Source organism: Castor canadensis, chromosome 3, assembly GCF_047511655.1.
Source record: "Castor canadensis chromosome 3, mCasCan1.hap1v2, whole genome shotgun sequence".
In the NCBI taxonomy this organism is placed as follows: Eukaryota; Metazoa; Chordata; class Mammalia; order Rodentia; family Castoridae; genus Castor; species Castor canadensis.
In genome coordinates this window covers 34306540-34334060 of record NC_133388.1, presented here as the reverse complement: position 1 = coordinate 34334060, position 27521 = coordinate 34306540, and the positions used below count along the sequence as shown (strand labels likewise).

The window sequence follows — 27521 nt, the reverse complement described above, 5'->3', positions numbered from 1 at the left end:
TCTGAGGTATCTTATAGAAGCTGAAGCTTGAAAAGGTCATGCCTTTCCCCAAGATCACAAGCTGCTGAGAGGAGGGACCTGGGTTCACATCCAGGCTACTGGCCTCCTGGTCACTCATGTGGGAGAAAGACAGATCTCAAGCTTCCTCTTGATGCTTTTCCTCAAGAACTCGAAAGGGGTCTGGGAACAGATCCTGTGCTGATGGAGAAAGCCCTGGTTGAATGAAACACAGAAGCTTGACAGAGCCAAGTGAGAACAATCTCTGAGCCAGGCAGGTCCAGGAGGCCTGCGGCCAATTTGGGCCTGGAGGTCAATGGACAGAAAGGCTGAATCACATGTTGAAATCTCCACCCAGACAATCAGCTGTGGGACAGGTACAATTTGGGCAGATGGAGGGGTGTGGATCAGTAGTAAGTGGGAAAGAAGAGGGTATTTGGTTTGGATTGAGCATCTCCCAATGGCCTATGCCAGTCTGTGGCCACTGGAAGGTGGTAGAACTTTTGGGAAGTAGGGATAAGGGGAAGGAAGTTAGATCACTGGGGCATGCCCTTGAAGGGGATTTGGGGTACATCAGCCCCTTCTTTTTTCTCTACGTTTTCCTGGCCTCCTTGGGGTGAGCAGCTGTGCTCTACCACTCACTCCAGTCATGAAGCTCTGCTTCACCACAGACTTCAAAAACAATAGTGCCAACCAACAATGGACTGAAACCATGAACCAAAATAAATCTTTCCTCCCAATAGTTGTTTATCTTGGGTATTTTGTCTCCGCGACAGAAAGCTGACCAGCACACAGGGCATATAGGTACCAGGGACACATGCTAAGTGTCTTCAGCAAAGTCTGAGGCCCATTTTGCAGATGGGTAAACTCCCAGAGTGGGCTTGGGGCCTGGTTTGCTCATACACCCTACTGTGCACACCCCTTCTGTCCCCAGATGGGGGAGGAGTCCAGCACTCCTTGTAGCTTGACACCCAAGAACATGCAGTGAAGTGTGACCAGACGTATTGCTCTAACGGTATGGTTTAGATGAACAGATTCCAGGTGAGAGACTGCAGCCCAGGCCCAGGTGTCTGAAAGGATAGCTCACGGCTCTCCCCTCCCGGTCCCTTCAAGAAAACCTCAGCCCTCCCCACCATTAATTTAAATATAAAATGTTCATGCGCCACTTTTTGGATTCAAATTTGCACAACTGAGGTAACCATTAGATAATACTGGATGGCAATAAAACCCCCATGCCCACCAGCCCCCGGGTCCCTTCCAGCGCTCCCAGAAACACTCAACAGCCAGGAGAACACTCATGATGCCTTCTGATGAGGCCGTCTGGGCACCAGGCATTAGATCACTTTTCTCCCAAAGCTGCAGCTTTGCTTATTTGTTTTTCATTGCTGCCTCTTAGTGGAACACAGTCACCCCGGGGGAGCAGAAGCTACGCCCACCATGGCCGTGAGCCTCCATTTCCCTGTATTGAGGCCTAATCAATGTAGCCATATCCAGCCTTGCCTTTAATAAGCTGATTGTTGAGCTAAATCCCGGGTGCTCTCCGCCTTGCCCCGGACGCTTTTGATTGACAAAACTAATCTCTCCTCCACCCCCACGTCTGCTGCTGCCCGCATCCTCTTGCAAATCATGTACTCAGCTGCTGACAATTAGATATAAGACTTGGGATTCAGGCGAGGGAGGGTTATGAGGTTATGAATCAATTGTGGGGGCCTGGGTGAGATAACGAACCAGGGGAGCCCATCTCAGATACCTCGCCACAGCCTGCAGCGCCTCCTGCTTGATTTATGAGTTGGTAATAACCTCGCCTGGTCTCCTGCCCCTATTATTTTTCATAATGCACAGGGAAGCTTTAAATTTCATGGAATGGGGAGGCGCAGAGTCCAAGCCCGATGTTTGGGGCTAGGGGAGCAACCCTGCCCAGGGCTTCCCTGCAGCCCATTGTCTGTCCTGCTGTGTGAGCACTGAGGGGTGCAGTTGTCACATGCTCCTCCAGGAGGCCAGGAAGCAGTTTGCAGGACCCAGGAAAGTGGCTCTGGCAGACTCTGGTTTAGGATTGCCTATGTCAGGAGGCTTGGGTATCACTGGGTCTAAAATCATAAAGGGTGTGTCTGGATTTAATTCCTCTGATCTGTACAAAAGCAGGGCAGAATAATTCAGAGGCTTCCCCATTAAGAAGCAGAAATCACACATTGGACCAAGGTCAGTCCAAGGCAGTGTTTCCCTGCGGGCTGGAAGCAAGTCAGGTAGAGGAGGCACGCTAGAAAGGTGGGAGGGCCAGTGTCCTCCTGGAGGTGGAGGGTCAAAGACTTACCTTTACCTCTGCTGTCCTCTTCTGAGTGACAGCCAGTATTTACTGAGTGTTTGAATTGCTAGCTAACACTTTTTATAATATTATTCTATTGAGATTTCTTTTTATAATAAAAGATGTGATTTTTAAGAGAAAACAGGGTTAATGGATTTAAAAAAAAAAAAAACCCTAAACTTTTCATCTAAATCAGTTGTAAAATGTTTATAAAATGTTCATCAGAGATCTGGTGTTGGTTTGTGCTGAAGCTTATCATAGAGGGGCAGGGGGAAGAGAGAAGAAAGGGGAGGAGGAGGAGGGGAGAGAGGGAAGAGAAGGAGAAACTAAAATGAAATGGATATGTGTTTATCGATGACTATATATATATGGTCATACAGTGGAATTCAAATACTGATGAATCAGCACCCACCTCCATGCCCAGTGCCCTCTCCATGCTGGGACAAGGGCTCCTGCCCCATCAGAGCAGGCTTTGGATGGATGTTAAGGGTTGAACTGTGTTCTCCCCAAAACTCATCTGTTGAAGTCCTGTTCCCCAGAACCTCAGAATGTGACCTTATTTGGAAATAAAGTCATTGTAGATATAATTAGTTAAGCTGGGGTAAAGATGGTGGGCCTTATTCCACCGTGACTAGTCCCCTTATAAAAAGGGGAAGCTTGGACAGAGACGTGAGCACAGGAGAAATGCCATTCAAAGATGAAGGCAGAAGTCAGCCTGATGCTTCATTGGCTGGCGTCCTGCAAGAGGCCTGGAGAGTCTTCCTCACAGTCCTCAGAAGGATTCAATGTCCCCAACACCCTGATCTCAGGCAGCCAGCCTCTAGAAGCGTGAGAAAGAGAATAGCTGTTGTTTGAGCTACCAGGTGGGCGTGCTTGTTATGGCTGCCCTAGAAAACTAATACAGAGAAGGAGACAGATGCTGATCTAATAATCACAGTGTAGCTGTCCGATTCCAAGCTGAGATAAGTTCTCCAAAAATGAAAGAACCTCTCTCTCTGGCAGTGAAAGCCAAAGGACCTTGGCCAAGTCAAGTTGGGGCCAAAGGATATGTAGGAGTCAGATAGAGGTAGAAGTTGGCGGTGGGGGGAGGGGGAGACAATGTTTCTAGCTCAGAGAATAATGTGTGCAAATGCCCTGTGGTAGGATGGAGCATGGTACATTCTGGGAATGGAAAGGTGGTCCACATGACAGAAGAGGAGAAGGGGAGGGAGATGAGGATGTCAGGATAAGGGACCAGAGACCCAGAACCATGCAGACTCCATTACACTCAAGTGAACTACACCGTCATGAGGGCTCCTGTCTTACTTTCTCCCCTCACTTCTGGCAAATGTACGTCTGGAGAGGCAGAGGTCCTAGGCTCTCAATGAGTCTTGCCACACTTCTAAAGTTTGCCTGCTGCAGCTCTCTCCTTTGTATCCACTTCCGTCTGATAAGTTGTCCATCAGCAGACCCCTTCCTAATAGCATCAAAAGATGTTTTGAGATTCTAGAAGGCCTAAGAGGGAAAAAGAGTTCCAAGTGTCTGCTGCTTCTCCCAGCCCTGCAGAAGACTCAGTTAGACACTCGGCTGTACTATGAGGTCTCTGAAACACACTCTACTAGCTAAGTGCATTAGTGCATATTATGTGCAAGACACATACAGTGGTTCCTTTAACCCTGGCAGCCACCATGACAGCTCCCATTATTATGGTCCTCTTTCTCTATGAAAAAAAGAAGGCACCAGGCAGGTGAACAAACAGTCCATAGCTGGCTTTGTGAAGAAGGTTTTGTGTGATCTTGGCTTTAACTATAAAAAGGTGGTATTTGCCCTCAACTGACAGATGAAGAAATGGAGATTGTGTGGTGGTAGTGGTGGGGTAGGGATCGTCCCAGGATTCCAGTTATAAGTGACATACTATGAGTTGCACTCAAGTCTGTCCAAGTTTATAAGTACTGGGCCTTCTTGCCGTCACTAGGTCGGGCCTGGAGAACCCATTGACCAAATACTACTGGCCGTGACACTAACCTTTCCATCACACTGTGTTTTCCACCTGTTTCTTTCTGACTGCCAACTCTTCACTATGCCATTCTCCAAAGCCAAGTTTAACTTTTCCTCTTAAGCGTTCTCAGCTCATTGGTAGTTTTTTTGTGGGGCTAGGGATCAAATCCAGGTCCTTGTGCATGCTATGCAAGAACCTTGCCACTGAACCACATCCCCAGCCTTCATTATTACATTTTTTTCATTGTTTTGTTTTTTTTTTTTAAGAACTCAGGTATAAAAGGTCTAAAATTGCGAAGACTACCCTACTTAGAATATCTTTCTATTCATCTGCTCAATGGAGATAATAATAATCTATTTACATCATGGGATTATTATAGTAGGATTATTCCAAAGCCTGGAATATAGAAAGTGCTCAATAAAATTTTGGTTCAATTGCTAATAACAGTAGTAATTATTATTATCATTAAATTAGCACCTCTGATCTAGGGAAAAATTGAATATAGAATATCAGTGCTAATTCACACCTAGTTTGAATTGATCTAGAGCTAACTCGGTATGGGAATTTATCAGACCACCACTGGGGCTTAGTCTTCCCAGGTAAATAAGTAAACAGACTCAGGAAAGGGCTGCAGATTGTCACTCTCCTGGTCCAGGACCATGCTGAACAGCCCCGTAGTGTCTATGAAAGTCCACTGGGAGGCTACAGGAGCCACAGATGACCAGAGAACAAGACCAACTCGCAGCTCATGATCAAGCCTTGTGATGGAGCCCCACCTGTTTACTACTTAGGGGGAAAAAAACCAGCCTGGAGAATCCTGCCTTCATTCCTCTCTGCCCTGGAGAGCAGAAAATGCCCAGAGCCTGAGGGTAGGAGAGGCAGGCCAAAGTTCCCATGTTGTCTCCAGTTGACTCTCCCAGGCCAATTCTTTCCTCTTACTCTTTCAAATAAAAAGTATTTTCTCAGTGCAATATATTATGTGAATATTCTATGAACATCAGCTAATAGAGATGTGTAAAACATAGAAAATTTCCATAATTTGATGCCTCTCCTCTGCTCGAGATAACCTAACGATTTAAATGTACTTCCAAAGCTTTTCTTCTTCACTTCTGTATACATTTGCCCATTTATAGTAATATAAATATTTTCTGTTGCAAAAGTGTCAGTTTATAATATATACTGTTCTTATGTTTTTTTACTTAACATGGTAGGTGTTCAATAAATATTTATTGCATGAATGAGCCATAATTCATTAAATTCCCTGTTAGAGGATTTTTAAATTGATCCCAAATACACATTCAATAAACATGTTTATATATAAAAGATATAACTGAAATACATACATATAACACATATAGAAACATAACGCATACCTGCATCTAATAAGCATATACTTAACTATACTACTAAAGCATGTGTGCATGGACAGGTGGTTTGGGTACCCCCTGGTATCATTTCATGGATATCCCTGAAATACATGTTAATAAATTAGTCTCAAAATAGACAACTTTCAAACAAGTGTTTTTGTGGCCTTTGGAAATACAGGGTGGCTCTCCTGCATTTGTTATGCGTACCCTGGTATCATTTCATGGATATCCCTGAAATACATGTTAATAAATTAGTCTCAAAATAGACAACTTTCAAACAAGTGTTTTTGTGGCCTTTGGAAATACAGGGTGGCTCTCCTGCATTTGTTATGCTGTTATGGTGTTATCTTGTCTTTAAGTCCTCAGCAAGGTAGCTTGACTAAGATAAGAGCCAAATCCAACAGTGGGAACCAAAAGCAACGATTAATTTTAGAAAGAACAGAAAGCAATCCACTTCAAATTCTTTGTAGAGTGGGAACAAAAGAATGATTGGGGTTGCTGGTAGGTTGGGAAAGAGAAAATGGAAAAGAAACTTCTTCCTGCCAGCACTAGACTCTGCTTCTCTGATTCTACATTGTGGTAATTGGAGGTCTCTTAAAGGACATAATATTACGACAGATTTACCTTCCTCACTTGTTTCTGGGGCTGAGCACACAGTGGTTCACTTCCTGCCACAGGACTGGAGTTGACCAGTCCAAGGAAGCCTGAAGTAACAGACACCCATGACAGCAAGCATATCCACGTGTCCCTCAGCCTTGTCCCTTGTGTTTCCTATATCCACCAAACAGTGCCCACAGCATGCAAGGGACAATTTGCCACTGCAGATTGAGTGCAGTGACCCAGGGTAGCTCAGTCCTCACCTGGGCCTGAATACAATCATACAAGATGATAGAGTGACTATTGTGGTAGCTACTCTAGGGACAAGAAACCCAGCTCTGTGGTCCTCATAGTGCTAGGGGGAAAGAAAGGGAGCTTTTGTGACTTTCTCTTCTTTATGAGAAAAGTGCTTAAATGTGATCCTTTAACTCAAGGAGGTCTGGTGGGCTGGGGAGAACAAGGAGGCCACAGACTAAGGCCAAAAGGGGGTTGAGACACAGACAGTAGTGCTGGGGGCTGGGATTGGGGTGGGGGAGCGGATATGATAGCAAGGAAGGAGTTTCAATGTGAATGAATACTAATTAATGACATGGATATTAATGATGACAGTAATTAACAGGGGAAAGGAAGGGCTGTCATTGTCCCACGGTGAGTAATCAATCTTGGCAGGTGATAAATAATAGCTGAGCAAGCTCAGCAGAAAGATAATCCTGTGGCCCTGGAGAGGGCTGGAGTGATGCTGGAAACCTCACAGTTTCCAGGCAACCCACAGAAAAGAACTATTTTTCTTTTGAGGAAAAAAACAGGTTAGTGTCTCTCCCCACCCCCAATTTGGGATTACAGTTCTTATTTGATTTCTGCTTTGTTCTTCATTTCCTAGGACAAATGTTGAGCTTGGTAATTTGGAGGAAATGAACACACACGCACGCGTGCGCACGGACACACTCTCGCTTTCCCAAAGAATGTGAATGAGAGGGAGTGTTTTTGATCCAAGGTTTGGCTCATAGAAAACACCATCCGGGAGCAAGGGTAGGGAGAAGCTTAGAAGTCCTGCTTTTGAGGTTGAAATGAGGGGAAATGGCATTGTCAGTAGGGGCTGGACCTGGGGGGATTCCAGGAAAAGAGGGAAGGGGCCCTGGCAGCCCCACTGTGCAGTGACTTCACCTCCCACATAGCTGAACAGAAACCAAATGTGTGAGCTCTCTGGCCTATGCTGGTCCCACTCTGGCTACTGGTCAAATCCTGGGAAATTTGATTTCTGGGGAAAGGGCACTGTTGAAGCCTTCTGCAGGATATCTAGTCCTCTCTGGGAATCCATCCCAGAGAAGTGGCTGGCACACACACAGCCCCTCATCTCATACCAAGGCCTCTGATCCACAGCAGGATGCAGATATCTGGGAATGTCATTTCTTTCAGCTGTTCTCCATCAACATTTTACCTGAAGTAACACAACTACCTTTAATGGTCTGCACTGGTATAAAGTGAGATCTTTGGATGATAAAGGTGGATTGACCAAAGGATTAGAACCTTCCAGAAAATCGGACTCTTCTCCCATATGAACTGTGCTGCTCTTAGAACCTGGGTGCTAAGTGCCTTGTTTTCAAAGGGAAATAAATAAACCAGGAGGGACATATTCAGAGGACCATGACTAAAATGGTGAGGAGTTCTTGGCCATACCACGTGTGGAAATAGCTGAGGATCCAGGCCCATCTCACCTGGAGTGAGGACGCCGATGGTTTATAGAAGGACTCTGTCCAAGTGTCTGAAAGGCTGCTCTTCCAGAGTGGTTATGTCAGGATTTGGGTTTGCTTCTCTGTCACCAGAGGGCAAAACTAAAACCAAAGGGAAGAAGCGAGAGAGTTATAAACTTTCTCTTCAGAGGAATCAAGGACCATTTATCTGGAACAGGCTAGCTGATGGGAAACTTGTGAGTTCCCAGGTACTGGGGTTCTTCTAAGCCTCTTGTTCAGCTGTCATGATGGGAATCATGTATTGAATAGGATTGGAGTAGTTAAGCCCTAAAAGTCCTTTTGACCCTTACAATTTTGTTTTAATTAAAATAATACTACACGCCAAAATAGATAAACACCAAGTTTCTGAAGAGCAACCCCACAAAATTTATTTCTTAATCAAGTAAAAGCCCCAAATGAGTATTAATTTTTTTCTGGTGAAACCATGGCTCCTCCATATTGTAGCTCTGCCCTCCCCCCAGACTCCCTAGAGTCCTCTCCATCTAACGTATGGGGAAGGGAAGGGTGTGGAGATGTGGAGTGCCACCCGGGAGTTTTTATGATCCAGGTCTGGAAATGACATAGGTCATTTCTACCCACATCCCATTGGCAAAAGTCAGTCTATACCCAATTGCAGAGGAGCCTGGAAATGTAATTAAGCAGAGACCCAGGGGTAGAGGAAAGAGGTTTTGGTGAACACTTAGAAGTTTCTTCCACAGACACAGGGGCACATTGATTCAGGATGGGCCCATGCCAGCAGAGATGACAGAGTTTTGCAAGACACTATGAGGTCACCTGTATTGATCAGGCCTGTCAGTAAAGGCAGGATGCTGAAGAGGCCTGCTTCCTCAGGAAATGGTCTAGGGTCCAGGCATGATAAAGCCTCACCTTGCCTGTCCTGGGGAAATCTGTGTTCCCAGGAAGTCTCTTACACAAGCCCCCTAGCAATGTAGCTATAACCTGAGTCATCAGAAGTGAATTTTGGGGGGAGAATGATATAGTAATTACAGAAATTACCAGTGGCTGGAAAGGGTTGGTTAAAATAGAGAAAATTTCTATTCTGGATTTTAATCTAGCTCTCAGGCTATAGACTGAAGGGAATTAGGATTTTTTTAGGCAAACACATTTTTTTCTGCCACATGGCTAAGCACCCACGAAATCTTTGGTTAAAACTGCTTTGTCTTTGTCATTGCAGGTACTGACATTGTGCAGTGGCTTATGAAGAACCTTTCCATAGAGGACCCAGGTACATTACCCTTGACCTTTATCTCCCCTACTGTCAGTATACATCCTATAACCAACTTCTGAACTGGACTCTCCTACCAACTTAACAATGTGAACTCCAAGATATGGAATCACTATTTACAAATAACATTAATTTATTTTCTCCCCTGAATATCTATCTTCACATTTAAATCACCTTTTGAGGAAATGAGCAACCATTTAGAATGTCAACGAGCTCAATACAATAGTGTGGGAAATAAGTTGAATTCTCGTTAGCAGCAGCAATTAAAGATAAGTTGTAGCTCTGTCACCGAACAGCCTTCTAGAGCCAGCTCTTAAAATGAGATTGCCTGATCCACAATTAAGGTGTTTAATTATTTGCTAAGACTCCTCTGTTTTCTGCTTCTGCAAGAAGTGAAGGAATTATGCTTCCTTCAGCTCTAATTGTGCATTTCAATTAGGCAAACCCTACCAGAAAAATATCAACAAAACCCTGGCCAATAAGACAGTTTTCAAACCTGTCCTCCCATTAGAAAACAAGCAGGAGAATCTATTTTCACAGTATAATTAGAAAATGGGGGGAGGGGGATCCAGAAAAACAAAAATTCTAGATGAGTAGAGCGATGCTCCATGTGCTGTTAGTTACTTCTTTTCTGAGTTTATCATTCGTTCCTTTGTTTGGCTTAGCTGGGTATTCTTGGTACCTGAAGGTTACATTTATAAAAATCCACTAATGTGGATCAACTCTGATATTATTGATGGAATATTATTTTCCCCAAATTAAATGGCCTTCAACGCCCCTGCTTTCTGAGCATTTTTTCGAGTGCCCACCCTAGATGTTGGATCTTTAGCTGTGAACCTTGCTGGGATCAGTGTATCAGCTCAGGTCTTCTTGTATTTTAACCTGATCTTGTTAATCTACTGTTAACTGTGAAACAATACAACCTACAGTTCAACCAAATATACTTGCCAGAAATTTGAGTCCCAGAAAAGCAGGTCATTCATGGAAGTGATCCCGGCCTTTCTACAATCTTAGCCATTCTGGCAATTAGCAAAAATCCTTAATTCTAGTCAAGTTCTTAGTCTGCAGGGATTACCCTACAAATGCTAATCCTTTTAAGGGATAGAACCCAAATCAACTACCTTATGTGTTTCCCTTTTGCAGCCTGGACTTCCGATGGTCTACCTGTGACACCCAGACCAGATAAGCACCTGCCCATGTAGTTACATTTATTTGAGCACTGTTTCTCATGGTGGCATTTCTCTAAGAGCACTGGTTTCTTCACCCTTCTAAAATAATCATTGTATTTGTGACATTATTATTATTCTAAGAACTGTTACTCAGCTGGTCTTAGGTGAGAATCCCCTGGCCCTGGCATGAGTAGTTTCTGTGAAAGACCTGGAATTGGGAATGTCATGTCTATGAAGAACTATTCGACTCTGATGCCCTTGGGAGGACAGCAAGGTGTGGGGACCAGTTTGGACTTCTGAGAAGTAGCTGAGGAGGAAAAGCTAAGAACAATTTGCCCACAGGAACCAGAGGAGTACAGATGAGGCAAACTAAGGTCGTAGGAAACCAAGTACGTCCAACATCACCCTCCCTCCTTTCTTTCTTTCCATATGCTAAATTTCTAAATAAAAACATTTTTGTTCAAAGAATGAATAAGTTTTAACTCCATATTGGTGACACAAAAGTCACCTTCACACTGAATTTGCTCTTCCGCTCCTGGGAAGGGAAGGGAACAGCTGCAAATAATGAAACTTCCTTTCTTGCTGGACACGGGATGGTGTTTTTGTTTTGCTTTTTTGTGATTTTTCTTTTTTGGGGGGTGGGGTGGGGAAGGTTGGCTTTTTGAGACAAGGTCTCACTATATTGCCCAGGTTGGTCTTGAACTCATAATCCTCCTGCCTTCCCACTGCTGAGATGTGTCACCATGCCCAGCTCTTGGACTATGGTTATTTATTTATAATAACCATATATTATTATATAAATAAACAAACCATGTTTATTTACTTATTTTGTGGTGCTGAGAATCAAACCCTTGGCAGACTAGGCAAGCTCTCTACCACTGAGCTATAACCTCACCAGACGTGTGGCTCTTAAAGCTTACCATCAGCGTTCTGTATCTGTGCATGGATTCAACTAACCTTGCATTACGAGTATTCAGGCAAAACATGCACCTATACTGAACATAGGCAGACCTTTTTCTTGTCATTATTCCCTAAAAACACAGTATCACAACTATTTGCATAGCATTTCACAGAAGGATATGCTTGGATTATAAGGAGCTACTAATGCCATTGTATATAAGGACTTGAGCATCTGCAGATTTTGACATCCCCGGGGGTCCTGGAGCCCATCCTCCAGGGACTCGAAGGGACCACTGTCTAGAAATTAAAAAGCAAAACTTGTCCTCACTAAACAGGTGAAATAAAACTCTTCTCATTCCCTTTCCACTGTGCAATGTACACTTCTTCCAAAGAGGAGTAACCAAAACATTTGGATTCTGTTCAACCTCCTGAAAAGGTGGCAAGGGAGGGCCAAACCAAGTACTTTCAAAAAGTCAGAGCTTATGAAATTAGTGATCGTTAGAGACCCTCTGAGGCTGTCAATTTCCATGTTCCAAAATTAGTTTCTAATTAATAAAAGATTTGCAGAAGTTTTTTATGCATGGTAGGAGCGCTTAGGTTTGTTTTCTTCTTAGCTCTGCTTAGGAGAAGCACGAATGTATTCACGGCTGGTGCTAAGGTAACAAAGTGACAGGCTGGTTATAGGAATGTCACTGCCCACCCCAGTGTCCTTCCAATTTTCTCAGAAAGTGAAGTTTTGCTCTTTGTCAGTAAGAGGAGGGGAAACACGCTTCTCCTTGCTGAGGGGACTGTCACATTGGGGATGCAATGTGAGTCCAAGGTCTTTCCAGACAGCAAGGCTGCACACTCATGATTTCAGAGGATGAAACTAAAACCATGAATCAGGCTGCCAGCATTTACTGAGTATTTGCTCTGTACCAGACACTGCTTAAGTGCTTTATGTGAAATATCTCACTCCATTAAATACAAGTTTATCTATGCCAAAGCCCCGGCTCCTAACCATGTAGCTAGACCTGGCTTTCTTCTGGAATGTCTGGGGGTGGGAGGTGAAGCACTGTCAGGTTCTCAGAGGAGCCCAGACACAGGATGGCCTTTCCAGCTCTGCACCTCCCCTCCAACCCCTGCCAGCAGCAAGTGCAATCATCAGCATAGTCACCTGGGGGTAGTAGTGACACTTGGCTTCAGGTTGCCTCTCTGCTTTCCCATTATATGTTTCAGTGAAATAATCTACTTCCTGATTCTCTCTGTCCCTGCAGTTGAAGCAATACACTTGGGAAGCCTTATAGCCGCCCAGGGCTACATCTTTCCGATCTCAGATCATGTTCTCACCATGAAGGATGATGGCACCTTTTATCGTTTCCAGGTAGGTGCTGGCTCCTCCTTCTGAAGGACCTTTTCTGCTTATCATCATTTTTTCTCACTTGAGATGCACCTAGAATAACTAAGGTGTACACAAGGGAGCAAAGCTCTCCCTTCACCAACACTAGGAAACTCAAGAAAACATTGATCTGGGCCGTTCACTGGTTGACCCACTTAGCTAATAGCAAAGGACCCTCAAAGGGAGCCTACAACTGAGGTACTGTCTGAGCCCTTTAGGGATGCTAACACAGAATACCTTAAACTGTGTAGCTTTACGCACCAGAAATTTGTCTTTCACAGTTCTGGAGGTTGGGAAGGCCAAGGCACCAGAGGTTTGGTGTCTGGTAAGGGCCCACTCTGTCTCTCACCTTCTAGCCATGTCCTCAAATGGTGGAAGGGACAAGGATCTCTTTCAGGCCTCTTATAAAGGCACTAATCCCACTCATGAGGGCTCTATACTTATGACCTAATCACCTCCTAAAGGCCCCATCTCCTAACATCCTCACCTCCCAGATTAGAATTTTGATATATAAACCCGGGAGGGGATACAAATATTCAGACCATAGCACTTTCACACATTTCTTCATTTATTTTGAAGAACAAATTTTGGGAGGCATAAATATTGCCATTTTACAGATGAGAAAACTAGGAGCTCAGAGATGTGGGATTTAGTAACTCTGGGAGGCAGGTGAACTTGATCGTGCCACCACCCTTGACCTTCCTACACATAATTCTTAAGTGCTTCTATTTTCTACATATTCATCCTCCCCTCCCATTTTCACCCCTTCTCCCACATCCTGCCCTAGAGGGAACTGGGGGTGGGGAAATGGGAAGGAGTTGTGTCAAGATCTAAACCAACGGGTTTGGGAGCAGAGTTCTTCAGACAGGTTAAAGGGGAAAAGGGAGCTGAGGCTATGTGTACCTAGACACTGTGCCAACCTGAAATCTATAGATTTCTCTTGTTTCAGGATAAGAAATGTTTTCCCCATAAATTAAATTTCTCTTTTTTTTTTTCATTTTTCTTTTATTATTCATATGTGCATACAAGGCTTGGTTCATTTCTCCCCCCTGCCCCCACCCCCTCCCTTACCACCCACTCCGCCCCCTCCCTCTACCCCCCCCCCAATACCCAGCAGAAACTATTTTGCCCTTATTTCTCATTTTGTTGTAGAGAGAGTATAAGCAATAACAGGAAGGGACAAGGGTTTTTGCTGGTTGAGATAAGGATAGCTATACAGGGTATTGACTCACATTGATTTCCTGTGCGTGGGTGTTACCTTCTAGGTTAATTCTTTTTGATCTAACCTTTTCTCTAGTACCTGTTCCCCTTTTGCATTTCTTTAACTTGCCTTGGATTTCATGCTCAACACCTAGATTAAAACATTGACTGGCCTCAACTTCATTAAACAACAGGAAAGAGCTGGGTATGGAGTCAGCCAGAAGGAGATGAAGAGAGAGGCAGGGTCTCATGGGGTGCAGGGGAGGCTAGAGTGAGTGCCCCCAGGTCCTGACCCCTGTGCTCTTTCACAGGCTCCTTACTTCTGGCCTTCAAACTGCTGGGAACCTGAAAACACTGACTATGGTGAGAACTGGAGTCACAGGCCACACCTCCTGTTACTCCTGAGTGCCAGAGACAAAAGCTTGGTGTCTGAGTGACTGTGGTGGGGTGTGGGTCTACTCCGATTAGCCCTTTCTGATGTCACTGACATGTAATAACCTTCCCGTTCCACATGACGAAGGCAGACAGAGCACTCTGAAGGATGCGGTCCTTGGCAGAGAAGGGCAAAGGGAAGAAAAGTTTTTTATCAAGGGTGGTCGTTGTGTTCATTCTGTGGGGCCTGAAGAACTACGAACCCCAAGGCAATGTCATGTGACAGGGACTTTTGGTTGCTCCTTCCAGAGGCAGGTGTTCAGAGAGGGCTGGATCAAGGAACCATCTTTCCCTGGCCCTTTCTGTTCTCATGTGCTTGTTAAAACTTATTAAGAACCCATTGGTGCTTTTGATAGTTGGAAGTTAGGGGGAAAGTGAGACAAACCAGAAATGGATACAGATGTCACCTTGGACTAGGGAGATAAAAAGTGGGTAAAATTGGGTGCTGGAAAAGTAAGGAGTTAGCTCTGTCCAGACAGGGACCTCGTAGACCTCTACCACGTACTCTCAGTGGAGACTGATGCTTCTATGTGCCAGTTCTCCAGAGAAATTATATTTTTCCCTGTGTTTAAGGCCCAGAAAGACACATCAATCAAATTTGTCTAAATTCCCAGGTGAATTCCTTCCTGTAACCCCAAGAGAGCAGGGTCTGGTCTACCTGGGCATTCTCGTGCCCCCCATGTATAGCACATGCCTGAGGCTTAGTTGGTGCTCAGTAAATATTTAACGATGATTCTGGTTTTTTCCTGAATGGGATGGACAGACACTCATTGTAAACAGTAGAATTTGAACTCATATCTGAGTGGCTCCATCACTGGTATCCTTTCCTGGTCACTTGTTATGTCATGCCAGAAGGCCACAGCAGCACCTTCCCCTTTGCATGACATCCTTTCAGCCTGTGGTGGCTGTCTAGTCCATAGCCCCCATGGGGCCCCAGACACTCTGAGCCCTGCAGCTTCTCCCCCAAGGGAGGATTGATGGCAATAGGAAGACTGCAGGGAATGGGGCTCCAGGGGCCTGTCCTGGAGACACATGGGATAAGCCATAGTTCTGAAGCTTATTGAGGGATGGAGACCAGCCTCTAGGCACAGTCGTGAGATTGAAGGCAAATGAGGCATTACCTAGTAAGACTCATTCGCTCATGTGGAACTGGGGACTAGGCTCCTGTGAGGAGCAGGGCCCTCAGAATCTTGGCTTAGCTGTCAGAGTAGGCCACCTGCTCTGGCCCCTTAAAGGGCCATGCCCCTACTCACTCCCAAAATGACAAGCTGCCCTACAAGGCTTTGGGCTCAGAGTGGGAGCACATTTGGCCAAGCACCACCAAGGTGGCCCAAGTCATCATTTGACTAATTACAGCTCAGTTCCACGGTACAGTCTGCGCCCTTGTGAAGGTGAAATCCGATGTGTTAGGCAGTACAGAGGGTGGGAGGAGGCAAGACCAGAGACCTGGCCCAAGTAAGAGTAAAAATATTTACACCATCTCAAACCTATACACCAGGATATCATTTTCCTTTCTCTCCACATTTTCTTCTTTTCAGAATCTTAGTGGACAGCATGAACAAGGATAGAAATGACAGCTGGTTTCATGCCCTTGTTAAAGCAAAATTATTTTGAATTTCTGTATCTCATTGTATGAAAGAGAATCAAAGTGCAGGATACAAAAATACTCACAATAGTTCTGAGGTACTTTAGTCAGAAAATCCGTTTTCCAAGAGCACAGTTGAGCCCTAGGATCAACTAGCTCCACTAGCTATGTGATCATGGCAAGTTACCTAACCTCTCTGTACCTCCAAGATTTATAATATTTCTTGTCTTCTAGTGTTGCTTTCTTGGGATCAAATGAAATGCACTTAAGGTTCAGAGGGTGACACATAGTGAGGAGTTAAGAGTGGCATGGTGTTGTCACTACCATGGCAGTGGTGGCTGGTATTATTACTACTGCAGGATATAATATCATTACTACTGTGAAGGTCCTCTCACCAGGAAGGAGGTGAAATTGAAGCTGAGAAATCACAGTAGGTATGATTTGCTTGCTCAAGATTCAGAAATGAACATTCATTCAACATTTACTGGTAACTTATTTCTGTCCATTTCTGTGTCACACATTTGACCAGATCACAGTCTTGCCAGCCCAGCATTCCAGGCTAGGAGACGCGGCATGATGGCAGAAGAATTTGGCTTGAGTCCTCAGAAGTTCCATGAGGATGGAGAATGATTGAGAAGGATGCATGGGTTGGGAGGGACAGGTCATAAAGCCTTGGTAGTCAAGGAGAGAGAACTGAGTGGACTCAGCACTTGGGGGGTAGTAGCCATTGTAGGCCTCCAACATGAGGAATATCTTGAAAACATCCCCTCATCTATAAAATGGGAGTAATAACAGAACCCACCTCATAGAGTTATCACGAGGACTGTATAAAATGGACATTTGGAAAGTCTCCAGAGCAGTGCCTGACATTCAATGAGTTCGGCATGAACAGTCACTGCTGTCACTCTGATTCTCAGCACAGGATACAGTTCATGGCCAAAGGAGATGCTCCATAGATTTTAAGATGAGTAAATGAATGAATAAGTGAGTGAGTGAATGTCATAGGGGAAAGTCTGAACTTGACCTCAATTCCAATCCCAGCTCAATCACTATGCAGCCCTTGGGAGAATCACCTCACTCCTCTGCCCTTTAGTTTTCCCATCTATAAAAAGGGGCTGTATTTGATGGTTGCTGAGGCTACTTCCAATGCTCAAATTGTGTTATTCTAAAAAGCAATTAGAAAGTACGAGGGAAACAGAGGAGTAAGTGACTTATATTCCCTAGTTTAGGAGACAGTGAAACAGTGGTGTCTTAGCAAAGGCAGAAAGTTTGGGAAAGGGTCAGTTTTTATGTACACTGAAATAGGTTCAGCTATTTCAAGGTATTTTAATGTTAACTGCACATATAGTACAGGAATCTGTGTCCTTTATAACATTTTTTAACATATTTCATTTTTGTCAGGGTGATATGTGGTGAGCTTGAGGTAGGATTGGGTTCATCCAAGTGAAACACGGGTAAGGTTGGGATGCCAGGTGGGAGGGCAAGGAGACAAAGATTTTTCAGCAAAAAGTTAAATAGTCAAGAGAAACCAACATCTGAGCTTCAGACAATTTCCCCAGAGGCCGTCTTTTAGGAATGACCATTGTGGTCTCTAGTCTTTTGAGTTATATAGACATTAGAGGGAGCACTGGCAAAGGCACCGTAGTGGTGCAGACAAGCCCCTGCACCCCTCCTCCCTAGTGTGGTGAACAGACTCCCTGATGTGTGACCTCAGCTACAGGGAGGTGAGCTGCCAGCCTGTGACCATGACCTGGTGATCATCAGGAGTGGCACCAGCTTTGTGCTCCTTACATAGTACTTCACTTCTTGGCTGGCCCATTTTGACACAAGTGTCTTGGAAATTTCTTGGGATGATTCTGCCTGTATAGCACCCATAGTCCAAATCTGGGCTAGCTGTTTCTTAGTTTTATAGTTTGCCAATAGAAAATACCATCTGACCCGGACTCTGCTGAAGCAGTAGCCACTACTAGCCTGCACTGCTTACAGGTATTGAGACCAGAGGTGGGTAGGGAGTAACATGCCAGGCTTCCTTCCTGAGGTTGCCTTCAATCTCACAGATTGCCTGTGGTCAAAGAGGCTGAAGGAGGTATCTTGTAATAGAGCAGACAGCCCTTTGTCAGAATTAGTGCAAAACCGTGGCTCCTTGGTTCATTGAAAGAGTTGGTAAATTGAACATCATTTTAAAAATGATAAATGCACTGCTGAGTGTGGTGATTCATGCTCATACCCCAGCACTTGGGAGACTGAGGCAGGAGGATTGTGAGTTCAAGGCCAACTTAGGACACATAGTGAAACCCTGTCTCAAACAAAAGTAATGTATACATACCTTGAGTACTTCATATGAATAAGATACGCAAAGGGAGTTCATGTGACTCCCTTCATGTGTGAAGTAGAACCAGGACTTCTCTTTACTGTGAACCACAAGAACTTGCGTTGCTTTCTTAAATAAACCACACCCATAATAAAACATCCAGTTCTGGTATTAAATTCCATCGAGAATTTACAGACACTTTGAAGTCACCTGAATATTGCCCTCTCCCAGATTAAACTTGTTTCTTAATTTTTCCAGCTATCTCACCTGTCCCAAATTTGTTAAGAATTGCCTTAGCCAACTCTCCTTTATTAATTAAGTCATTCCAAACCATTCAACTGAGTCTTCATAAAAATAACTGTCTCTTTTCACATTAATTTCATTGGTACAGAACCTACATAACTTCTGGTGGGGTTGTGTCCTGATAATCCCAATGTAAGTTGAAAACATCATAAGTCAAAAATGCATTAAGTCCATCTAAACCACTGAACACCCCAGGCTAGCAGCCCCACACACTGTGGAATACCAGCTGTTTTCTCATGCGACTGCATGGCTGACTGGGAGCTGTGGCTCACTGCCACTGCCCATGTCATGAGAGAGGGTGTCATACCTAGCCCAAGAACAGATCAAATTTGAAATTCAAAATATGGTTTCTCCCAGATGCATATATGGCTTTCATGCCATTGTAAAGTGAAAAAGTCAAATATGTTGAACCGAAAAGTCTGGGACCATGTGTATATGTAATACTTAGTGAACTTACACCATTAAAATAGCAAGTGTGCCTGACATAGCAGATTTGGGAACTACCATAAATGACCCTTTGTGGAAAGCGGAAGTGTGGGCAGACTGCCAGCTGCAAGACTCCTCAGAGTCATAGGCTTCCAACAGCAAATTCTTCAGAGCAAGTGGAGGCAGGATGCAAATCCAGTTGACTTAGAGATATCTAGCATAGTTAAGCTGTCAGACCACCATGGAGGAAGTCACATGTCCTCTGCCTTTCCCTCTTGGTCGTTCTGTTATTCATTCTTACCATTCACCTCCTGACTTCCCTGGGAAAGACACTGAAGAAGCAGAGATAGAGAGGGGGTGGAGAAGTCATGTGTGAGGAAGGGTGTCCTGGCTACTGAGGGCTAAGAGCCCTACATTATCCTCCCTTTGCATTGCTCTTTCACTCCAACTGACAGGACAGGCCCGGGTTCCAGGGACAGGTTAAAACTATGTAAGACACAATCTCTGTCCCTTAAGAGTCTCAAGCAGGCAGCAGTCTAGTAAACACAGGCGCTCAGTGCAGGGAACTAGGCTATGTGGTCCAGGCGGCGTAGAGGCAATCTGGAACACTGGGCTGGGTCTTTAGAGATCAGTGTGATGTCTCTAGACAGACAGAAGAGAGAGACCTTCCACATATGCAAAAGAGTAAGCTGAAAGTTTGCTGGCCTCATAATGTCTACGTGAGGGGGGAAAACGGGTGGTAAGATGAACAGAGATAGGGGCATAAAGAACCACATTTTGGGCTGGAGCTGTGGCTCAAGTGGTAGAGTACCTGCCTGGTAAGTGCAAGAGTTTGAGTTCAAACTCCAGGACCACACCACCAAAAAGGAAAAAAAGAACCACATTTTCTACCCTAAGGATCCCAATCTTTCTTGTGAAGTCACTGAGAATTCAATGCAGGGCTTTTGGGCACAGGGGTAACTTTATCACTCTTGGGAAAGGTCACTCTGAATGGAGGATGTTTGGCATGTAGCAGAGGAGGATGAAGAGGAGTTGTCAGGATTAGCAGAATCTCATCTGATCCTGGCCCACAGAAAGATTTTTAGAGGTCAGGTATCATGGCTTCCACTTAGAAAATGTATTCCTCCCCAGACAGAGCTGAGCGCATGTAGGGGCTGGCTGTATGAATAGATGAGGGCTGGATGGGTGGGTTTATGATTCCACTGCCCTGTTGATTTTATCCTGTTGCAATTCCTCTTCTCCCCTTAGCCATCTATCTCTGTAAGAGGACCATGCAGAATAAAGCAAGGCTGGAACTGGCGGATTATGAAGCAGTAAGTATGATTGCTTCCCGGGCTTGGTCTGGGAGGTGAGCAATGTCCTAACTGCAGCTCTGTTTAAGCTTCATTCCCCTTTCAGACAGTAGAGGGGAAGTCTCTTCTGCTTCTCTCCTTATCACCATGATAATGCAACTGCATCTTTATATAAATAACTCTCAAAACTCAACAATAAGAAATAAACAACTCAACATAAAAATTGACAAAGGAAGCTAGGCATGCTGGCACACATCTATAATCCCAGACTAAAGCAGAAGAATTAAGAGTTCAAGGCTAGCCTGGGCTACATGGTGAGACCCTGTCACAAAACAAAAACAAAAAGCAAAGAACTTAAATAGATATTTCACCAAAGAAGACAAAAAGGTAACAACAAAAAAAATACATGAAAAAATGTTCGACAGTATTAGCTATTTGGAAAACATGGTGATAATCCATCGTGAGACAACACTGCACACCTATTAAGATAGCTAAAATAAAAAGTACTGACAAGCTCAAGTGATATGAGCAGGTGGAACAACCAGAAATCCCTTGATTGCTGATGGGAAGGCAAAATGGTACAGTCACTCTGGAAAACAGGTAGGCAATTTCTTATTAAATTAAACATATTCTCATTATATGTAACCAAGCAGAGAAATCAGAATTTATTTGCACACAAAAATACCTAAGGCCCATATCCACACTAGCTTTATATTTGTAAACTGAAAGCTAAAAACAACCCAGAAACACTTTTTAACAGTTAGTACCATGATAAAAACTAACCATGGTACATCCATACAATGGAATACTATGCTACTATAAAAAGGAATAAATTGTTGATATATACAACCATTTGAGGATCAAAGACAACATGCTGAGTGGAAGAATCCACTCTTAAATCAGCCATTCCATCGATATGATGTTCTCTTAAAGACAAAGCTATCCCAAGGGAAAGCAGATCAATGGCTGTGGTTATGAACGTGGTAAAGTGTGAATATAAAGAGAGAGCCCAAGGGACTGTTGGAAATGATGCAACTATTCTGTGTCCATCTTGTCGTGGTGGTGGTTGTAGGAATCTATACCTGTGTTAAAATTCACAGATATCTCCTGAAAGGAAATATGTCAAATTTGCTGCATAATGACTTTGTAAATTAAAACTTGCATCGTAATCCCACTCTATGCTTGGGGGTAGAGACTGAATTCCAGAACAAAATTCAATCCAGAAAATAAAATGTATGTCACAAGAGATATGTCCTGTCCCCAGTTTCTTACCTTCCTCCATCTTCCTTCATAAGATGTAGTTTCTTCAAGAATTTGAGGTTCACCAGCATATTCATAACCAGTCCCATCTGAAAGAGCCCAGAACCAAAACACAGAGAATGCAAAGAGTCACAGATAATTTAGAACAAATGCTTAACTTTTGGTTGTAGAATCTTTCCTCAAAACTGAACTTTATATGGGTCACTTCCTTCTCCCTACACACCGCCTGGTGGCAGTGTCACTGAGCCATGAAATAACTGAGAGCCAGCAGCTATGGGTCAAGAGGCAACGGTTATGGGTGGTGAACAATCCTTCCTTGGAAAGTCCAGAATTAACAGCATCTCAGACCCACCCACCTCCAAATGCCCCTCCCGCTTTCCTGCCTCAGTTTTCCAAAAGAAGCATGAGGCCCCACACTGTCAGGCCTTGCCTCTGTCAGGTCCCTGTGCCCAAGCCAACCAGACCATGGCTCCCTTCTCCATTGCCCAAAGGCAAATGTGTAAGAGCCTGCTCTCCACCATCTTTGATCCCACTGGCACCTCAGACCTGTGAAGTGGGGAAGAGTAAAGGAGGATGCAATGCAGATTGACCAGAAACTTGGGACCTGGCCTAAATCTACACATCAGATAATATGGAATATTGAGTAAGATCCTCCCAACCAAACTTGCAGTGGTGGGTCTGTTCTCTGAGCATCCTGGGAGCTCAGTCCTATCCCTGTCTGCCCTGACACCTCCATAGTCTCATCACCCCTCTTTCCAAAGACTACTGTTCTGTGTGCCCAGGGCAAAGAGCTCGGCCACCACTGCTTTACTTCCTATCACAGCCTTGAAGAAAGAGCCAGGCTGCAGAGGAATTGTGGCCCCTCCGTCTGCTCCCTTGCTCACATTTTCTATGTGTTAGAAAAGATCCTATACAGAAATAAGGCAGCTCAACTCATGACGTATTTCATTGGACGTTCTCTTCTCTTGCCCTATAATGGTTCTGTCCTGGTATTTTATAAAGAATATGGTATTACGATGTTTCTTCAAATAATAAAATGTTCCTATAGAGCTAGGCTCTAGCTCAGTGGAGAGCTCTTGCCAGCAGGTGCAAGGTCATGAGTTTGATCCGTAGCACCGAAGAAAAAAAAAAAAACATTTTTTTCAGGTTAAAGTTCTGCATAAAATGGTTAGAAACTTAAAAAGCATCTTGTTTCCAAAATCCACTAATTTTATTACATTTTTCTGGTTATGTATTCTCTTTGTAGAAAACAAAAATTCAAACAAAAAAGAAAGGAGAGAGAAAAACCTGTCATTCTCCCCTCCCATAAGTTTTTTTTTTCTATACCTACATTTATTTTCCTTTACAAAAAAATAGGGCCATATCAGCAATATTATTGTGTTGGCTACTTTTTTCCCCAAACAAATACTGTAGTGTCTGAGGAATCTTTCTATGTCTGTAATATTAATCTTTATTATCATTTTTAATGGCTGCCTAGTACTTTGTGGTGTGACGGTGTTGTAGTTCATATTACTCTCCCCAGTTGATTGACACTTAGCCATCATCAGCCTGGCTTCCTATCAACAGTGCAAGAGTCACAGGGACAGGTTTCAGAAATACTTTCACGAAAAGCCTTGGTATTAGCTGTGAGTTCATGTGCAGTGCTCTTCAGTTGAAGCTCCTTTTATATTAATAATCCTCTAATGAGGGTAATCAATTAGTGGTGGCCTGAGCTCTATGAAAATACATAGCATAATGTGGGATCCAGCCATGCATTAATCAGAATTAGGAGGACCATTAGGGGGCCTGTCAAACTCCCCTCCTCATTGTCCTAATGTTCAGGAAGGTAAGTCTGCAGATTTAGAGAAAATATTTTTTCACTTTTGCCCTGAAAGCAATCTTGAATAGTTTTTCTGTCTTTCTGTTTTTGGTTTTTCCTTTTCTGGCTATACCAAACATAGACACTCCCTTTGGTCTACTTTTAAGTCCTAACTCTCTGCCTTCCACTTTCTCTGCCATGTTCTCTTGGCTTTCTTTTCCTGTGACTTTCTCAGTTCCCTGCTGGATGTGTCCTTGAGTGATCCATCCTTGGCTTTGTAAACCAACAGGTTGCAAAGCCCCTGTCATTCCTTCCCCCAATAGTACAAACCATCATTTTCAGTAGCTTTCATGACAAGTGCTATGTGAGTTGTGTTTTATAAAACACACAAGAAGAGAGAATCAGGTGAAGCAGAGACTTCAGACCTAATGGATGCGTAAGCGAACATTAATCACCTCTGGACAACAGGGTCTGGTGCAAATTCAAATTGGGTTCACATGCAGGGGATTTAATGTAGAGCCTTGCTATTTTGTTGAGAATAACCAAAATGGATGGTTGCCTTGTAATAAGCATAGATATTGATGTGTTAACTTATGATGATTAATGACTTCTTGTCAATTTCCATTTCTCAATAGGAAAACTTAGCAAGACTCCAGAGAGCCTTTGCAAGGAAATGGGAATTCATCTTTATGCAAGCAGAAGCACAAGTAAAGTAGGTGAACTTAACAGAAATGCTTTCAGAGAGAAAATGACTCTCTGGAATTTGGAGATGGTGTGAGGGAGGGATTGCAAAGTGAGGTTTCCAGCTAGGTTAGTTTCTCTCACCTCTCAGGAGGACAACTGAATAGAAAGAAGGGTCAGGATGGACCAGTTTCATCTTTGGAACCAATGTGACTCTAAAATTTCAAAAGCACATGCTTCAGCAGACAAGGAGGATCCTGCCCAGATTTCCAATTATTCTTCTTTATTTGGAAAACATTGGGGCTGGAGAGTTTGTCTTCATAGGTAAAGGTATTAGAGTATTAGGAAGAACAAGTAACTCCTCCTCCTTCTTCCCTTCATGGGAGGAGTTTAGAACCAATTGGAAAATAAGGCATAGAAGTTAGACATTTGGAGTCTGTTAATTAAAAGCTAGATGGAAGCACTCAGCTTTGGATCTGTGGTCATAGATTCACTCTTCCTTCCTGGGTAGACGTGGGTATCTGTAGGCCCACCCAGGCACAGCTGACCCCTGTAAGCCTACTACATGCAGAGAACAGATATGCTGAGATATCCACACATGGGAACACAGAAGGACTAGCTGAGATTTCTCAGTTTCTCCTTTCAAGTCCAATAAGTTAAGTCATTCTTCTTCCCCAAAGGATAGGAGATGACAGGAAAAAGTTAGAAGGAATTTTCCACCCATTTTCCTTCCCAGATGCATAGTAGAAATTCCTTCCACTCTAACATGGTCATCAACCAGATCCATTGAATTCTGAGACATGAAATCACTGTCGTCAGGAAATCTCTTGTTCTTTCTAATAATGGTGTCTGGCTTAGCCAGTGTTAATAGGAAATGTGGGACAGAAGGGTAGAACACAGAAGCTGAGCAGGGAGAATGCCAGCACAGTTTTCTGGGTACCACTTACATGTGAGCAGCCCTGTGGGGCTTTGGAGGAGCCCTTTCACCTTTTGTGGGTGACACTGTTGTGGATGGACATCAATCACAGGTGTGGTCATGGTTGAAATGGCACGGGATCATCTAGTTCAATGGTCTGCATGCTGTCATTGCTGTCACCTTCTGTCTACAGTCTCTGCCTTTCCCCTTGAAGCCAGCCACCTGCTGGTCACCCCAGTGTTCCCAGCTGCCCCAAGTGGAGATGGGTGCCAGGCATTGGGTGCTGAGCTGCACAGGAGGCATCTGGGGAAGCAGAAGCTGGGGAGGAGACAGGATTTAGATGGATTGAAGGAGAATTGTGCCTGTGGACTCAGAAGCCACAGAGAAGCAAAGAGGAACACAAATTTGTTCTTCTGGAATCAAACAGCACCACATGTTATAAAGGGAGGGAAGATTGTCACTTCCTGCATATATGGTATTTCTCCATTAGCTTTTTTGATTAACTTTGTGATTACATTAGAATTGTGGGCCATTTAAGTACACAGTAATTATCACTAAAATCACAGGGTGATTATGGGTTTATTTCAGTCCAGTAAACCAAAGTGCTCCCAAGAGAGTTGAGAACCAGAAGTTACACGGCAATTAATTCAAGTTGCTTTTTACTTAGATAATATGAAGTAATGCTTGGGGGGTGGGAGGGAGTGTATTATCTGAGTTGCTGATGAGAACATAAAGAATCTGTCTTTGTCACCTGTAATTTCCTTCTGAAATTTATGCCTTCCCCAACTGAGGCCTGTGATGTTTGCCTTCTGGGTCTTATCTCATGCTAGGGCCATTACTTTGCCTTTAGAAAGCCAGATGGTTTAAATGACTTTCAAAACACATAATTGCAGCATTTTGAAGACATTTCTACTGCCCTAAATCTAAAGCAAACTTTCAAATTTGAGATGGAACACTGGTAAGCCAGTGGTTATGTTCCTTCTTATAAATTTGTTTTGCAATATTCACTTTGAAGTGGGGTTGTGTCAATAGATAATTCGGCTCTTAATAATTGATACCTCAATACTTCACATGGACAGCTTTGTTCTTGTTCTTCCCCAAGACCCACCATGTTGGTGGTGTAAGTATGGCAGTTTGTAATCTTGTGAAAATTTTTGTGTGGAGTTCCTGAGATTTCCCGGAGGGAGCTGTACACCTGCAGAGACAAGGGACCATGCAGGGGGCAACAGTCTTGGGTACAGCTTAGCTCCTAGGAACAGGAGCAGAGAGCTGAGGCAGGGCCAGAGGGAGAAACAAACAAAAGTATCTCTTTTCCTCTCTTTACTCTTTCAGGATTGATCGAAAAAAGGACAAGACAGAAAGGAAAATATTGGATAGTCAAGAACGGGCCTTTTGGGATGTCCACAGGCCAGTGGTGAGGAAGCTCTGCTTGGTTCTTTAGGGTGTATCTTTTTTCAAATTTTCTTCTTTCTTCTTTTCAAGCAAAGACTGTCTTTAGTGACCAAGTGTCTCATTCTTAAGATAATTGCTAAGCTTCAAGAGACTGGTTTTGCCATTCACTTATATAATCTCAGTAAATTTTCTGGAATATATGCCAGCTCTATCTTTAAAAAATTCTCCACCCATGAAAATATGGAATTGGAAATGGGGGGGATAGGAATTCTACCAAGAAACTATCGACCCTAAGTCAACAATTTTCATTTCCACTGTCATCCAACTCTAAACTTTAAAACACTCTCTTTCATAGCTTGTTAGTTATTATTCACCATGGTTATGTTCTATAAAGTATTTGAGAACACTGAATTAGTGAATACAGAAGCATTGTTCCTCAAGGAAATACAGAGCTTGGTTCCTGTGACCCTCTGGTCACAGCATTTTTGTCAACTGATCAATGTATAACTTTGTCTAATATGTGTTTCCATATAATGATAGCTTATTTAATAACATATAGTGTTTATTCATTGACAATGAGCTTACAGTCAACAGCACTATAAGTCATGCCACAATGAAGCTTATCTAACACACATGCTCTCTGTGGTACATCATAGCCTCATTGAGCTTGGGAACAGTGGACAGCTCTTTAGCACTCTGCCTGAAGACCATTTAAACAGAAAATAATCACCAACAAGAAGCACAAAAATACAGAAAGCTTTGCATTAAATAACCCTAAATAGACTGGTTTATAGCATGAAATAAGAAGGCAGAGTCCTGCCTCGTTCAACTGCAGCTGGGCACATACATGTGAAGCAACTCATGCTGGTGTGCTGTGCTGTCCACAAATGATCCTTAAATCTCTGCGAATATTGAGTTGGAGGTTATAAGTAAATTTTAGCAAGTAGGTGAATTTACAAATATGAAATCATAAACAATAAGGTTTAACTGGATTTCTAATTTTGTATCATTAAAACAAATCTTTCATTTCCTTCATGTAATGGAAATAAACGTGAACTAATACGATTTCAACCTTCCTCAAAACGGATCAAAAACAAAAGCAAAAACATAGCTTCCTGATATTGGAGTCTTTTCAAATAGTTAGGTATGTGAAATAGCAGAAGCCATGCCCAAAGAAATCTTGCCACTTGAATAATAACAAGTTTGTTCTTAGAAACTGAACACTATACCATCTACATACCATCCTTATTATAGTATCAGC

General features: G+C 43.5%; 1 protein-coding gene across 15 annotated transcripts in view; it reads left to right on the top strand.

Moving 5' to 3' along the window:
* Positions 1 to 27521, top strand: part of Rgs6 (regulator of G protein signaling 6) — a 562790-nt gene that overhangs the window by 448860 nt on the left and 86409 nt on the right. For all 15 annotated transcript variants that reach the window (XM_074067626.1, XM_074067630.1, XM_074067634.1 and 12 more), the window contains 6 exons: positions 9167 to 9217; positions 12543 to 12649; positions 14176 to 14227; positions 20170 to 20234; positions 23907 to 23983; positions 26201 to 26282. In XM_074067626.1, coding sequence (XP_073923727.1) covers positions 9167 to 9217; positions 12543 to 12649; positions 14176 to 14227; positions 20170 to 20234; positions 23907 to 23983; positions 26201 to 26282 — 434 coding nt within the window. The remainder of the gene's footprint in view (positions 1 to 9166; positions 9218 to 12542; positions 12650 to 14175; positions 14228 to 20169; positions 20235 to 23906; positions 23984 to 26200; positions 26283 to 27521) is intronic.